The sequence below is a fragment of the Thunnus maccoyii genome, chromosome 12 (assembly GCF_910596095.1).
Source record: "Thunnus maccoyii chromosome 12, fThuMac1.1, whole genome shotgun sequence".
NCBI lineage: Eukaryota > Metazoa > Chordata > Actinopteri > Scombriformes > Scombridae > Thunnus > Thunnus maccoyii.
This window is the reverse complement of record NC_056544.1, coordinates 10053970-10070709: the sequence shown is the minus strand read 5'-3', so window position 1 is coordinate 10070709 and position 16740 is coordinate 10053970. Positions and strand designations below refer to the sequence as shown.

At 40.6% G+C, this 16740-nt stretch overlaps 2 protein-coding genes across 3 annotated transcripts; one reads left to right on the top strand and one right to left on the bottom strand.

The window, feature by feature from the left end:
* Window positions 1–370: 370 nt before the first annotated feature.
* LOC121907999 (calcium-activated potassium channel subunit beta-3) lies at window positions 371–4729 on the bottom strand. Of its 2 annotated transcripts, none has more exons than XM_042427628.1 (4): window positions 4632–4729; window positions 2805–3011; window positions 1493–1664; window positions 371–866 (listed from the first exon to the last, which is right to left on the bottom strand). In XM_042427628.1, exons 1-4 carry the CDS (start codon window positions 4658–4660, stop codon window positions 498–500), a joined length of 777 nt encoding a protein of 258 aa, XP_042283562.1. In that variant the 5' UTR covers window positions 4661–4729; the 3' UTR covers window positions 371–497. The 2 variants fall into 2 exon arrangements, with proteins under 2 accessions (XP_042283562.1, XP_042283561.1); XM_042427627.1 differs by lacking the exon at window positions 4632–4729 and adding an exon at window positions 4003–4122.
* Window positions 4730–5647: 918 nt separating this feature from the next.
* On the top strand, window positions 5648–16380 carry mfsd8l2 (major facilitator superfamily domain containing 8-like 2). The gene is made up of 11 exons (XM_042427626.1): window positions 5648–5746; window positions 5992–6177; window positions 7657–7719; window positions 7891–8010; window positions 8227–8306; window positions 8763–9045; window positions 11476–11549; window positions 12013–12226; window positions 13221–13343; window positions 13510–13640; window positions 15583–16380. Exons 1-11 carry the CDS (start codon window positions 5671–5673, stop codon window positions 15661–15663), a joined length of 1431 nt encoding a protein of 476 aa, XP_042283560.1. The 5' UTR covers window positions 5648–5670; the 3' UTR covers window positions 15664–16380.
* Window positions 16381–16740: the final 360 nt, after the last annotated feature.

The following is a 16740-nucleotide window of genomic DNA, read 5'->3' as shown; positions in this document are numbered from 1 at the left end:
GGATATTATTCCTAAAAAAAAAAGTAACACCAGGCTGAAAAGTTGTGTTTCACTGTCCTTTCTGGTTGAAAGTTTTGAGTCTGGTTCACCAGTGTGCTCTCTTGCACCTGTAACCACACCGAGCAGTGATGTCACAGTGTACTGAAACACCCTGGAGTACATTTCTACATCACTGCAGCAAGGTGAGGAGTTAAACTTAAGACTGGAGATCAGCAAAACAAGATTTTCAGATGGTGTTAGGTTAGTCTTAAAAGAAGTCAGAGAAGGATATAGTAATCATTTGAAGTGAAAACTTCTATGGATGTTTGCAGGTTTCTGCATGACAATGATTGTTAATTGTAAGAATAACAGCAAAATTTAATTTTGATGCGCTTAAGACCAAAATTTTATTCTTTTATACATACTGGCCCTAGTTAACAGTATGTACCAGTTACATGATAACAATCTGTATTTTTGGCTTGTTGCTACAGTCCTTGGCAACAGTAACACTGGTTATCTCATGAGGGAGACTGCACACTGGACCTCTGCATAAGTTTGTACAGGTTGCCCTGGGTGTGTCTTGAAGTCAGCTTGTTTCCTGCAGTCTCACTGCACATCTCAGGGGACAGCTGAGCTAGGTACTGTGTCAGCTTCACAAGGCCCACCAGCAGAGCTCCGCCACCCAGCATCAAACCAGGCCACGTCAATGCAAACAAGGTCTTCCTCAAAGTGTACTTCCTGCTCAGGATGACGTCATTTGGGTGCCTTGTGAGGTCAACAAAACATGATGATTTGCTCCCTAGGTGAGCGTCCAAGCTCTTTTTTACTCTCTGGACTTCATCTTGAAGTTCTGTCCGATCCATCCGACATTTGGGTATGTAGAAACACTGTGGAAAAAAGGATATGATTCAAGTGTCATTTTTATCAAGTGACCTGCTTGTCACAGTTGGAAGTGCTGATTGCAATCAGCAAGACAAGCTGCAAGGTTCTTTTTTGATTCAGTTTTTTGTCTGTTAAAGATTGAACAGTCCCTCTTTGCTTCCATGCTGCACTGATACTGAAAATTGTTTCATACAATTCCTCTGAATGGAGCAGGAGTTCAGCATGAGAGCAGCAAGCATCTTCCAATAATGTCTGCTGGCTTATTCACAAGCACACATGAATCATGAGCACTGCTACTTTTTCATCCCGTGAGCTTGTTCACTGAAGTTTTTTACCTTTATTACTTTCACAGGTATAAGTCCCTGCTATGGCTATGGCTATAATATGAAAACTAGGATGTCCTGAGTCCTGAGTAGCAGAATTTAGAGCTACTGTGCCTAGTGGTCCTACATGTCAGTTGTACATAGACATAAAGCCCTAAAGCTCTTATCCACTCGAGGGTTACTATCTTGCAGGCGTTCTTCCCTGACAGTCGACAATCCACACCTGGTGTGAAGTAGATCCAAACCTGACGCCAATAAAGCTCTAAGGTAAGACCTAAAACCTGGAATTTGCTTCCATAAATCCCCACCTCAGGAGCGAGAAGAACCGACTCCTCGTCAAAGTGTAGAGAAGCCGTCTTATTGGAGTCTGTGAGGTTAACCGTCACATCGAGGCACGGCACAGTGCTCACACCCCTGCAGTCCACCCACTCCTGCAGGATTTCTGTCTTCAGCAGCACACAGCTGGCCTCCTTCCAGTTACTGGAAGACAAGAGCCAGGAAAAGTTCAAGGTACCGAATCCACGTATCCCCCAACACATGCAAATAAACTCACACCAGAAAGACAACTGATGTTTCTTATTAGATCTCTGATGATAGGTGAAATGGAAACTTATACCCTTATGTTGTGGTCTTAGGATTATGTTATACTGCCTTTATTGCCCAAAGCACATTATAAGACTTTGTCTCACTGCTGCCTGTGTGAAGATGTTCCCAACAGGTACCATCAAAGGTGAGCTGTGGGACTTGGTCACTGTTACTTTACTGCTCATTAGACAGAGGCAGAGGAGGAAACTTCTTAGGGAGGAAAGGCAGATAAGGATTCAGCTTTCAACTTTTAATTCTCAGGAGACGAAAGAAACTCCCTACAGAGACGGTGAATTAATTAAAAGGAACCTATTAGGGTGACGAATATGGGATGATAATGACGCATGTGGCTGTGTGTACAAATACTGACACTGAACTTCATACAGTATCTCTTCAGCATAGCAAACTGGGGGATCCGCATATGCAAATGTGAACTGGTTACTGCAATGAAACTGTGAAAGACAACTTGCTCTCTGTGAATTCATCTTTAAATTTCCCTGACAATAGGCCTTATGGAAGCTCATCTCTGCCAGGAGAATAAAAAGATGAAAACGTGTGCATAATAAAACAAACAAACAAAAAATCAAATCAAAACTATGAGGTATTTACTATCTCATAATTTTGACTTTATTTTTTATTTCGTCTCGGCAGTTTGGCCGTTTCTCTTTTTCACTTACTTCTGCTTGATCTGGAGAGGAGTTTCTCCATAATATCTAAACTGTGAGTCATAAAATGACTTTATTCAGACAGAATTCGAATCATCAGTTTTGATGATTGAAAAAAACCCAGAAAAACTAATATTTGCTGGTTCCAGCTTCACAAATGTAAAACTTTGCTACAGTTTTGGACTGTTGGTCAGGCATTTTTAGAAATGATTTCTCAATCAATCAAAAGATAAAAAATGTAAATCTACCACCGTTACCTTTATGAAGCCATTTGCATGAGTAAACCAATGTGTAATAACATCTCTACTATAATCCTTCATATTACTGTGTTATATACAGTACCCTCTAGCAGGAACAGACTACAGTGTACCTGTTAACATAAGGTTTGATTATAGCGATGCCGACCACAAACAACATGAGCACTGAGAAGGCCATCATGGTGAAGCCCAGCAGGATAGCTCTGTCCTCCCCGACACTTGACACCAGCAAGGTACGAGCTCGCTGACCCCCACGTCCACCCACACCTCTGCTCCACTCCTGCTCCTGTGCTCCCACTGTGTGGATGAACTCCCTGTGTCTTTCATACACACACACACACACACACACACACACACACACATACACACACACACAAATTCAAAAACTTCAAATATTTGAACAGATCCAGTCAGATTTATATTTAAGTAAAAAAACATGTATGCCTAACACCAACACCAAGGTCATTTTCAAGGTCAAACTTTTGCATCTCAATATCTCCATATGATATTTTCAACATCTTCCTGGATAGATCATGTAAATGACCAAACCACAAAAATAAAAAAACTATTCAACAAAAAAACTATAACTAACTACATTCTTCCTTTAGCATTTCCTCTTTATATTTAGCTTTGCACAACAGAGAACTCATTAAACATTTAGCCAGTCAAAACTAGTGCTTTTTACGACATTTCTTAGCAGTATAAACACAAGTCAATAGGTAAAGTTTCAATGACAAGACACACTTTAAAGGGGCACTCCAGAAATGTAGTGTTATACTACCACCTGAATTGTGAGAGACAGACTTAAAAAAAAAAAGAATGATCAAAATCGAAGCAGCAGAGACCAAGATATCTGTCTTCCAGCTCTAAAAACACCGGACCCTACATTTCCCATAATGCAACAATGTGACAGCATCTTTCATTGGACCCTCTAAGCCTGGTAAATACACACATCATCAATTCCACAACCCCAGTTCATAACACAGGCTCTCTGGAAGATTTAAGACTTCAAGCCCAATGTAAGATTATTTTCTCAGAGAGCTCCAGGGAGCCGCAGAAGACATTTTACAACTATTTACAATCTCTTCATGACAAGTAAACTGAACTTAAGGTGTAAAATCAACGGGATATTAATTTGTTTTTTTACAACCCTAACATACGTATGTACAATCATGGATACTCATATATGCTCAAGCTCAGTTAGAAATCTGAATGTGAAGCTTTATTAAACAATGTTTTTCCTTCACAATAAACTACTTCCATCAGTAGTCTCAAAGCCTTGCCGGCTGACCCAGTCGATTGCCCTCTTACCGTGTCTGCCGCCTGCGAGCACCCTGCAGGTTGATGTTAATGGGGATACTGAACGACCTCCGGGGAGAAGCTGTGTTCAAGAACATGCCCACTCCTATCTCAGTCACCACCCAGCCCCAAGTATCTGTATCCACCTAACAAGCTCTTCTCTCTCTATCTGAAAGTCAAATGTCCCTCTGTCAGCAGCTGATCATTTCGTATCTCCGTCAGGCTCCAGTGCAGTGAACGCAGTGACTGACTGAGTGGACTAGATTGCAGTTTATTCTTAGGGGAACACCTTGTTGTTTACCAAGGCTCAAAGGTGAGTGCAAAAACACCTTCCACCCTCTTGTCTGTTTCTATAGAAACCAACACAGGTAAGCCAGGTAGGATGCTAATGGCCTTTCAGTGGGCCCGTGAGATTCAGCTACATGCAGCAGTTGATGGAAAAGTCACGGAAAAGCAGAGTTGCATGAATCCTTTCTCGATTATTAACTTTTAAAACAGAATAAAACAGCATGATTACACTGTTCAGAGTCAGAAAATATTCTCTGTGAAGTCAGCTTTAATGGGCATTAAGTAGCAATTGTGTGCCAAATCAATAATCTTTACACACACTCACATTCACACACCACAGAAGACGTACTGACCCAAACACATGAGTCCTACGACATCCCATTATGCCGTTGGCCTGTTAAGCGTGAAACCTCTCGGACCCGGCAGTCCCGACGCTGTGTGATATGAGAGGAAGATGCTGAGCGAGTTTATATGTGTTATTCAAACAATCGAAACTTCTTGTATTATTCATGGGTTGCAGGAAAAACATATGGAGGTATTGTGACATTTCTGTTTAATATAACATGCCCAAGGCTAGGAACACCACAGCAGGTTGAAAATGGAGCCAACCATTCAATAACACGGACAGCACTGTCATACCAATTTATTCAGTATTGAATACAATACAAGTGTTATTTTGAATATTTTCCATACACCCTGGTGTTAAAGCTTCATATTCTCAGAAATGTACTTTGGTTTATCCAATATATTATATTACTTGTATGTTTTCATGACTTGTATTTATTTATTGTATTTGTGGCAAATGGAGTCTCTTTTTTTTGTAAAACAGCAAAGTTATTCATACCTGTAACCTACTAGAGGGCAGATAAGCCTGGCACATTTCACCCCAGCGTCTCCTCAGGGTTGCGGGAGAATCAAGTGCTTTTGATGAAACTGAAGAAAACAAGATTAAATATGTATAGAGCTCAGTGTACTTTACCTCAACCTGGTAACCTGAGACATTGCCTTGACCGTGAGGCTCACGGCTTGGTGCTGCAATGCGGACGTGACTCTACTAGAACATAACATAAATGCCTAATGCAAACGGACTACTGCAATCATTTCAGGCTGCACTGTTTTCTTTCCAACGCTGATTTGAATTATTCTGCCCTGTGTCGCCCCTGCTGAGCCTCCTCTATAGGAGAAACCTCACATGATCTCTGTTTTCCACTTCTAAGAAGTTCTGAGATGACCTTGTACAATGGTGCGACAAATTCCTCTGATTATCCGGACTAGCAGTTGTAATTGGACGCACAGTGTCTCTTGTTATCTGATTATGCCACTGAACAACATTTCGGAACAACATGCGCAGACAGAGGTCGGTGTATAAAAGGCAGCAAGTCACTGAGCAAAATGGATAATCACCAAAAGAAGAATCTAACTTTTCTAACCATTGGACTGATATTTATGCTGAGCGGCATAGAGTACGGTAAGTTCATTATGACAGCTTTATAGACTTGAAGACATGAGATAATGGTCTCATTAGAGCAGACTGGAATAAGAATCTGCCCGGCATTTTTGGCTGTGTGCTCACATCACAGAGGATATCGCATCAGATTTAATTGAAATATATTTTGCTGTGGGTAAATGAGGCATGTCATTTTCTCCCCTCCCTCCCCCCTGGTTTTCTTTCCTCCACACTTATCCTCCTCCATCCATTTCTGATGGTCTCAGCTGTCATTCTGCCAACAATATGGAGGTATCTCCAGATTTTGGAGGCCCCTCCATACTTCCTGGGTCTGGGTCTGTCTGCGTTCAGTCTGAGCGGACTGCTCACGGGCCCGCTGTTTGGGGTCTGGTCAGACCGGAGCAAAACTACGAAGTCCATCATCCTGTTCTCCAATTTCTTTGAGATTGTCGGTGAGTCGCCGAACCACAAGACAAATCACATGACAAAAAGGGTCAGATTTTAGAAGACACTGGCATGACTGTATGTTTGTCTGTTATGTGAAAGTCTGTAGCTCCTATTTGGGCTTCGTCAGAAATTATTCACTTACTTATTTACTATTCACTCCATACCATAATGGTAAGTCAATGAAGAGGATTATAAATGGCTCTAGATGGCAAAATAAAAACAATGTCAGGTCATTTCTTTCATCTGGCAGCCTGAGCAAGACATGATAGTGGTTACCTTTCACCTACAACAACACTACAACAGCCAGGAGCACTAACGAACCAAGTGGTATCTATAACCTTGATAACGACCCCACAGAGGTTAAATATCTGCAACTCCCTACCAGTCAGTTAGAACTGAAGAAGCCCCTTGAATGAGGGCTGAAACATCTTCATCTTCAACCAAGTCCAGTTACCCTCAATAACTGATAATCTTCACATAGTTACCTTTCAGTTAGTGACCATGAATTCTACACTGTATACTTTTTTTTTTTTTTCTTTTTTTACAATACATTGTAGAGATAAATTGAGGTTAAAAAAAGAAGACATAATGCTTACAAGACATTTGGGCAACACTACAGCTTAGCAAACACACCAGTAGACTAAAGTTAGTAACAAGAGTCTACAGCCATGCTAGCAGCTCTGTGAGGCTATATTATATCATGGATGTATTAAAAAAACTGGATTCAGCAACGCCACTCAGCCTTGCAGCCAATTTTTTTCCAATTTTTTCCCTCAAACTGCATATAAGATGAATTATTACTCTTTTTATGATGAATTTTCAATCCATGAAGGTTTTTTGTTTGTAAAACTTTCCTGGAGCCTAGAAAAGCTTGCTGCACATATTCAGTGGGCTGCACAACTGGGAAGGAAACCAGGAAGCTAGAAAACTTTTTTGGCTTATGTGCCAGGCAAATGATTGAACACGTCTGACATCCAGTTCCTATAATACATACATTAGCTATACTTAGACATGTTGGTGTTTGCTAAATGCAAATGCCAGCATGCTAACACCCTAACACTGACGATGCTAACATGCTGATGTGTAGCAGCTATAGTTTTTACTGTGGTCACCATCAAGTTTAGCAATTTAGCATACTAACATTTGGTAATTAACACTAAATAAAGGCATAAATGGAAATATTGGTCAAATTAAAAATTTGACCTGATGGTGGCAGTAGATGAAAAGTTAAGGGGTCCCCATAGTTATCACTGTTCATCCTGAGGGAGACATGAGTGTGTGTACATAATTTCATAACAATCCATCCAATTGTTTTGTTGAAATATTTCAGTCTGGACCAAATCAGTGGACCCACTTGTTGGACCGTCACGCCGCCAGCATTGCTAAAAACAATTTTTGGATACAACCTTCAAGTCAAGCATTTGTTTCACACCTGAGAAGCATTTTGTTTCCCAAACATGATTTTCATTTTTATTTGTCCTCAGGAAACTTCATGTATTTTCTTGGATATTCAAAGTGGCTGTTGTTGTGCAGTCGGCTTGTAGCAGGTAACACACACACACACACACACACACACACACACACACACACACACACACATACACACACACACACATACATACATGCATGCATGCAGTGAAATAACACCCAAACATGCACTATATCAGCATGTGTGGAAGGTGTGAAGGTGAAACAGAAGGATGCTGTTTTCCTCTCAGGTATCGGTGCAGGAGCGGGCTCCTCCATCTTTGGTTTCCTGACTCGGAGCACTCGGCCAGAGGAGCGAGCGGGTATCTTCGCAGCCATCATGGCGTGTCGACAAGCCGGCCTCCTTGTCGGTCAGTGAGACTGGTGTCATTTCTCTACCTCCTCTGGCTTCTGAAAAATATCAGACACCAAGAATTTTGGAAGAATTTTGTGATGTCCTCTTTGATGTTTAGTTTCAACTGTGAGCAGGAGACACTCAATAAAATCACTAAGGTGGAGGCTACTGTATCCACATCTTCTGTTTTTATTCCATCTCCTCTTCAAAGTGCTTCCTCCTGTCTCTCCAGGGCCGGCGTTCAACCTGTTCCTGAGGCTGTGTGATTTCAAACTGGGGCCCTTTGTTGTGAACAAGTATACGTCTCCTGGGGTAACAGCATCCAGATAATCAGTAATCTAAGGTTCTCCGAAAGCCTCATGAATACAGAAACAATCTTCAGAAATAGTCGCTCCTCTTTCTGCACTCATGTATTTTTTTCTTTGTTCTCTTCAGAGTAAGAGGAATACAAAACACCTGCAGCGATACTCAGGCCCGTAACAACCTGTATCGATCTATTTCCGTCTCATGAGTCTTTCTGAATAAAACACCTGTAGCACGGATGTAGCTTAAATGAGATATAACAAAGCAACTCTACGCCTACTTCCATTTTCCACATAATTTGACACTGCACGTCTCTCTTGATTTCACTGTGGCAGGTTATATTATTCTTTGAGCACTCATAGTCTCTCTCTCCAGATAGTTTTCTGGTATTTTGATATTGTAAAAAGAACTTTCTTTTTTTGGCTGTTAACTTATAAAATATTTAAGGGCACTTTTTTTTCTCAGATCTTCATGTGCCTGTTGTGGGTGCTGCTCCAGTTTGCTGTCCTGGCTATGTACTGGGATGTACCACCCATCAGCTCCACAGAGGGGGGAGCGGCGATGATGGAGATGAAACAGGAGGAGGATGAGGAGGAGATGCCGCTGATGGGGTCCGACGAAGAGCCGGTGCACACCTACAGAGCTGTCATCTCCGACCAATCGGAGACCTCCGCCTCATCTGAAATGCAGCCCTTCCACGGCGCCTCGGCGGTTTCAAACCCTTTCAAAAACTTCAGCGCCAGCAGAGGTGAGTGAGGAGGTTTGACTGCCTGTCCTAAGCAATGATTGTCAGCTTTCCTCTGCCCTGTTTGTGGGATTCAGGTAGGATGAGGTGTCACTGCCAATGCACATGTTTCGTATCTGCTCTATTGATTTTCTCGCATGCACACACACACTGTCAATGCTCCAGGTCTCTCTGTGGATTGGTGTGTGGCATGTCAGATCAGATTCCCCATGTATTGATTGGACCTGTGTGTATATGTCTGTTTTATGTCAGATTGTGTGTATATATGTGATGTCAGATGTCTTATTGGATTAGTGTCATAGTAAATTTACATAGGATGCAAGCAGTGATTGTGTGCCGCTATTGACTGACTTTTTCTGTACTTTGTTAGTCTCCAAACTGTGTGTGTGTGTGTTTGTGTGCACGTGTCAAACCTTGGTATCGATTCTCTCACTCTTTGAAGATGTGGCAAAGGGATGGATAACAGACTTCCTTTTTTATTGACTTGCTTGCTGTGGTTGACTTGTGGATGAAATGGAGACAGAATTGGTAATGTGGCCAACATTCGTCTTATTGATTCCTTTTTGTTTTGAAGAAAATCTACAACACCAGAAACTCCAGAGCAAAACTGGAGGATGTCTGCAGCTCTTGCACATACTGTAGCGGTGTCTGTTGGCTGTTAGCAGTGTGCCTGGTATTCGCTTTCCTGAATTATTGATCTTCCCTGACTTTTTGTGTATCGGTGAGGAACCTTTGAAACTCAAGCAGATCTTTCACTTTCTTTCATTCAGTTTTTTCTATTCCTGATCAGAGCACAAAAAAACACAAGTAAAAGCTGTGAGATTTTTTTTTATTTTTTATTTTTGGGAAGGAAGGAGAATTATACAAGTGTGTCAAATGTTTTTTTCCCTCTACCCCTATTTTTCTCAGTTGAAAGTCACACTGTTGCCAAAGCGTTGGGTCTGAGTTGGGTCAGTATTTCTTATTAGCATTAATAAGTATACAAACAATTAATAATGGTTTAAAGGAACAGTCTGACATTTTAGGAAATACACTAGGTAGATTTTTTAACCGCTGACAGAGCCAGGCTAGCTGATTCCCCCTGTTTCCAGTCTTTGTGCTAAGCTAAGCTAACCGGCTCTTGACTGTAGCTTCATATTTAACCGACTCATATGAGTGTGGTATCAAAATTCTCATCTAATTTTCAGAATGAAAGTGAGTGAGAATATTTTCCAAAATGTTGAATTGTTCCTTTAATGAATGCTTTTTTTAAGTAAAACATAATTCTTATCATATGTAATGAAAGGTGGTTTCAACACATTTATGAATGGTTTTAAACCTGCCATTTGTACATGTGTACAGTTAATAATGCTTTAAATAACACACTGTAAAATTGTTTTTAGCCACTATACAAATTTCTTTTTAATGGGTTATACAAAAAATATTTTGAAGTTAAAAGTGTTACTCCACCAGTTTTACAGATGAAGATTAGATTACTTTTCATGAGGTGTACTGCTCAGTTCTGGAGGAGCCTTCAGTGTTGGAGTTACACATTTTTAACAGAAAGTCTGAATTACAAACTAGGGGCATGGAGTTGTGGGTGTTTACCAGGCAGGGAGGATCTGAAGAAAATACTCTGGGAAATATAGGACCCAGTCTTTTTGGAGCTTGACCAATTTCTAGACGCTAAAAGTCAGGATATCTCAGCCTCTGCTTTGTTTTTCTTCTAATCTGTCTCTGCAAGGCCTCCAACTTTAAGGAAATACAATACTAAATTATTTGAGGTCCCCTTTAAACCCATATAATAAATATTAAAACACATAACCTTTATTTACCTTCAAAGAACATGTCCACGGGCCTCTGTATTTATGCACACATGCGCATGCAGTGGCTTACTAAAATTAAATCTCATAAATAATAGTGCACCACACTAATAACTGAACCATAGTAGATCACACACTGATAACTGAACCATAGAAGATCACACACTGTAATATTGAGCCATTCCTCCAGCCATCTGGCACATACTTCCAAATTTAGCAGCAAGCCCAGCTCATTTTTCCTCCTCTCCAAGTCCATAATGGAGATTTTGTTCCAGAAAAAAGCTGGTATCAAAATTTGGAATTCATTAAAAAAAAATTTTTTCTGTGTTATCATGTTTTGAACATAAGAAAAAAGCAGAACTCTCACTTATCTCTTCCAAAAGAAATAGACAGTTTATTGAACCAGAGGATCAACATGACCAACCAGCCAGGATTCGTCACACCTCCCTCTTTCAATCTTGACATTACTTTCAGATAGTCCAAGTTTTCATTTCTCTTTAAACTTCTTTATCTCAACATAGCTTGCCAGTTGAAACTTTCAATTTATTGGTGCCACTTGAGCTCGTTTTATGGGTTTTCTCTTTGGTTTTCTGGTTTTATCCAGTATATCTCTCTGTCTTTCACTCTGTAGAGTTCCTGAGAGAGGAGGTGGTTGTACTCCTCACGGCTCAGTTCATCACTCTCTTCAATCAGACAGCGCTGGAGGTGAGAGCAGCCACCGTTGAGATCCATCAGCCAGAGTTTCCAAACATTTCACACAATGTCAAACTATTTTACCCTGGATTTCTTCCACACTGCATCAATCTGGGCCTTACCTGGAAAGACCTGCTCTGTTAGAATATAATCAAGTATCATTTAATACTCAGGGTAAAACTGATGTAACAAGTGAACCTAATCAGTCTCTGTGTCCTGAACATGAAGAGTGAAGACACCTTCTCTCCTCTCATTAAATCGTGGTGACTGGATAGTCGCACAGTGCTGACCTGGATTGTAAAATCACTTTAATATCAAAACAGAACAATTCTTTTGATCTGGCCTGAGTGAAACATTTGAAGGACTTAAAAAGGTGCTCATTTCAGCTCTAATAAGAGTCTCTCCTCTTCTACCACTGACTGAATCACTTTATCTAACTGACTGACCTTGCAAACATCTTTCTAAAACCCCCCAGACCATGGTGACTCCTCTGACGCAGCGCTACTTCAGCTTTAGTGAGCTGGGCAACAGCCTGATGTACAGCTTGTGTGGGGTGGAGGTCATCCTGGGCTTCTTCTTTGTGCGCTGGCTGAGCAGGAAGGTGGCGGACCGCGTCGTGCTGGCCGTGGGCCTGGTCATCTGCTGCGCCGCCTGTATCTGGTGCCTCATCTTCCTCTGCAAACCTCGAGGTGCTACCCTGCCCGGGACACATACAAACACACAAACAGACACACTCATGCAAAGGTACACACAGGCTCAAAAACGCATCAATTTCTGTGCCAGATCCTTTCTGTGAGGCTGGTGTTGGTGTATAGAGCACAGCGGAGCCAATATTGGGTTACACACTGGCTGAATTGACTGTGCTCTGTAAATGATATCGCTTAGCTCTCGCAGGCCAGCAGGAGATCATACAGGCAAACTGGATCCTGTATGTTCATGTTGGCCTGCGTCTGTTGCAGCTCGTCACGTTTATCGCTCTGATTACAAGTGACAGGTGCTGGAGCCAGGGAGTGCCTGAGTACATATAAAAGGATTACAGTAATCTAATTAGACAAAAATGCTATTTGTTAAAGCATATCCTACATTTGTTTGCTATTTGTTACAGTTACAGTTAAAACAGCCAAACAAAGAAACAAAACCTAAAAGGGGAGATACCTGCAAAAAATTATTTTCATTTGGACCACTAAGAAACATGTTTGATTGGTGAAATTGCATTTTGATAATAAGATTATAGGCTTCCAGCTTAGACGGGAACATCCAACATTTTGAGTGGGCACAAATTCACACAAACATGTGCATGATGCAAAGCAGCAGAGAACAAAAATCTAGTGGCTGCCAGCTTGGCAGTGGTTTCGTCTTCAGATAGAGCTATCTTTGGTGGTGCCAACTCATTTGTGGAAGGAACTTAAAAACCAAGAGAAGAGAGGCTTGATAACTGAAGTATGATCTGTCACATATACTCTGATACATTATCATTATGTACCATAAATAAAAAGCAACAAAAACTAATTGAATAGCTGTGTTTTACCAAATATATGAATCTTATGAATCTTAATCATATGTGAGAGATTGGGTTAGATGACAGTCTGTAAATATCATTGTGCAGTGTTGTAATCCATATAATTTTGGGGCAAACTATTGTGATTCAGTAAAACCTCAGTATTATCTTTCGGTCCCTGCCAGGTGGTTATGGATGGGAGCTGTCGGCCTTCATCATCGGAGTGTTTCTGCAGCTGTTGGGGCTTCCCTTTGTGGCCGTGTCTCAGGTGTCTCTCTTCTCCAAAGTCACTGCAGAAAAAACACAAGGTTGGCTCATTTTATCATGGCACCTTTTGCATGTTTCAACATATTAAAACAACAGACTGCTATTTGATATAAAGAAACGGTTATACATACAGTACTTTGAAACCATATTTTAATGTTTGGACATGAGGGAAATAAGCTTTAATTCTTTGTGATGTGTCACCAAAAGGATTCAGCCAAGGTGTCAGACGCTCAGTTGGGGGCTTGGCCACCATCTTGGGTCCTCTGTGGGCTGGAGGATTGACCAATAATTTATACATAATGCTGGGCATGATGCTAGCTCTCCTCATAATGATCACAGTGAGTAGAATACAGCTCATTATATTATTTCATAGCATCAAACAGATAGAAAATTGCTAACATGAATTAAAGGTATTGTTTGAAATATTGGGGAACATGATTATTTGCTTTCTTGCTGTCCAAAGGTAACAAAATCAGACTGCCACACCTCTAAAGCTCATTATTAAGCTTATATCTTGTTTTTTAATCCGAACAAAAAACCAAATGTAAAGATGAAAAGCTAGAGTTCTGTCATCAATGTAAAATTGTTATTTTTACATTTTGCCTTTTCTACAGATAAAACAACCCAGATGTAATATGTTATTTAGTGAGCTTTAGAGGTGCTGATAGTCTGGTTTTACTTCTCAGACAGAGCCAGACTCGCTGTTTCTCTCTGATTCCAGTCTTTTTGCTATACTAAGCTAAGCCAATCATCTCCTGGCCATGGCCTCATATTTAACAGACAGATATGACAGTGGTATTGAATCTTCTCATCTAACTTTCAGCAAGAAAGTAAATAGGGGAGAACTGGGTCGAAAGTAACACAGTAATTTTCTCAGAGCCCATACAAGTTTGATATGTCTAACTGTGTCAGCACGCAACACTTACCAGAACCGCAAAAAATCATGTGGATACTTTCACAGAGTTTTACCTGATGACGGTAAGTAAATTCACTCGTGGTGAATTTTTTTAAATGACAAGTTGTGTTTATTGTTTCATGTGTCACAGTCATGATTTTAACAGGTGTCTCTTTAGTCCCTCTACAGTAGCAATGTCATCTTCATCATCGACGGGGTCGAAAGTAACAATGTGCAAGTTCCAGTCAAAGTCAAATTATACCGAAGTTGTTCCACATTTGTACAAAATAGCACCTGTCTGTAATGTTAAAAATGACGTTTATCTGAAAAGTATTACTTTTGTCCTGGTTCTCCCCTAAGTGTATTTCTCAAAATATTTAACTATTGAGTTAATTTTAATAGTGTGAAGAAGCTGGAACTGACATAATTAAAACATTATCTCAATGCTTCTACTTTTCTACCCTATAAGTACATTTTCTATTAGAAACCAATCAAAACTGGCTTAAGAAAACTGATTTTTCCCCCATTCCCAAATTGAAAAATAGTAGCTTCAGGGGTGCGCTTGCTTATAAAATCCTTAAAAGTATACTATGCAGGATTTTCCTAAAAAACAATGTACAGACTCATACAAAAATAATCCCTCTCAATCATCACTTATGACCCACTAGAATTGTGTGGTGGTGTATTTATCTGAAGAAACCCTTCCCTCTGCCTGTATTTTCTTATTATTTAAGTATTCAGGACATCTTCTTGGCATCAACCTTTGGGCAGTGGGTGTGTAGCCTCTAGCTAATAACAGCACGCAGGTGTGAGGTCGGGACTCGTAGCATAGAGACCAGGTTACATCACTGTCTCCGTCTCTCTCCTCTGCTCCGCTCTGCCCTCTGTCTCTGTGTCACGGATGTATAAAGAGCTGCAGGTCTGTGTGTCTGCTTGACGGAAGGCGAGGCTGAGCGACACACACACAGAGCAGAGAGGCCACAGGATGAAGCTCTAAATTCACACAAAATCCAGCAATACGGCACCTTCCTGCAGGGTTGTGCGGAGATGTGGGCGTATTTATTTGTGCTTTAGAATGTAACCACCATGAAACAATAAGAAAATAATGTTTTATTTATCTGATTCACGGCTTTGTTCTCGCCAGTGCTGCTCCCTCTCTTCATTCACTCTCTAGCTCGCTCGACCACCACTGTGCTCTCTCTCTCTCTCTCTGTCTCTCGCTCGCTTGTTGAGCCGGGGAGGAGAGGCCAACTTTACAAACACACAGCATTCAAACTGACAAATCCTGCATAGTATTCCTTTAACTCAGCACGCCTTTGATGGCCTCTTCTTATTGCTTGGAGCTCTCTATTCTCTAAAGCGATATCATGCTGTACATTTTACAGGTTATGACGGTGCTGTCCTACGACCGTCTGACTGAGCCCAGGGCAGTGCAGTGCGCCCAGAGCTGTGACAACGGAGGATAGAGCTGCAGTTTGTCTGAAGAGCCGGAGAGGCTAAAGACAGACAGCATGAATGCCCTTCACTTCTGAGAGAATCAGTATAAGTTTACTGCAGAGGAAAGAGTACGACTGTGGAATAAAAATGTTCAGATAACATATGTACCTCAGAGCCTGTCATAGAGGGGATCTTCAGATTTTATTAGAATCTATCATGTATGCACATCACTATTAGACTATTAATTATATTTTACACAAGGGGGCACCATTGCTCTCATATTGAATATTCAGAGGCGTAATTGAAGATGAAAGCCATTATTTTTAAACTAAACTATTTATACTCCCAGGTGTTGATGAAAAGATAAGAGAGCAGATTCTTCCATGTGACCTGTGTATCAAATTTTCATTTCTTGTCCCTCATCTTTCTTTCTCCAGAAAAAACAAACAAACAAACAAACAAAAAAAAACACATGCTGACAATGAAACAGTTGACACAATGAGTGCAGAAGTGGAGTTGTCAACATTTTAGCAGCTCCATGTCAGTGGAGCTGATAGAAGAAGAAGGTGAAAGAGAGTGATGAAATACATATTTGGAGATATTTATTTGTACAGTGTTGGAGACTAAATGCATTTACATGGTTCAAATAAAACCCTTGCGTGTGTCTAATCCGTTCCCCATATAATGTGTGCAAATGAGAAACTCCTGAATTAAAACCAAATTTAAAAAATGTTAATTTGTAATCTCTATTGTTTGTTTTTTTAAAAATCTTTTTAAAGTTTAATCACCTGCATTGATAATACAAAACATGACGAGGTGTGACTTGTGTATAGTCAGCTGTTCTAGCCTGTATTCTCCTGTAGGATGTGCTGTATGCTACACATCTGCATCTGAGAGGAGAATGCTGTAAGCAACATCAATGCATTGTAGATTCCCTTTGTACCAATGAATATGGGTTTGGCCAATCTCTGTGTTTTTGCATAATTGCAGATAAGGCTCAGTAACCTTTCCAGTTTTCTACACTCAGCATGTGATGTTTGGCTTTCCAGAGGCTTTTTCGCCTGAAATGGAAATTCTAATCTCTAGGACTGAAGGACATAATATTT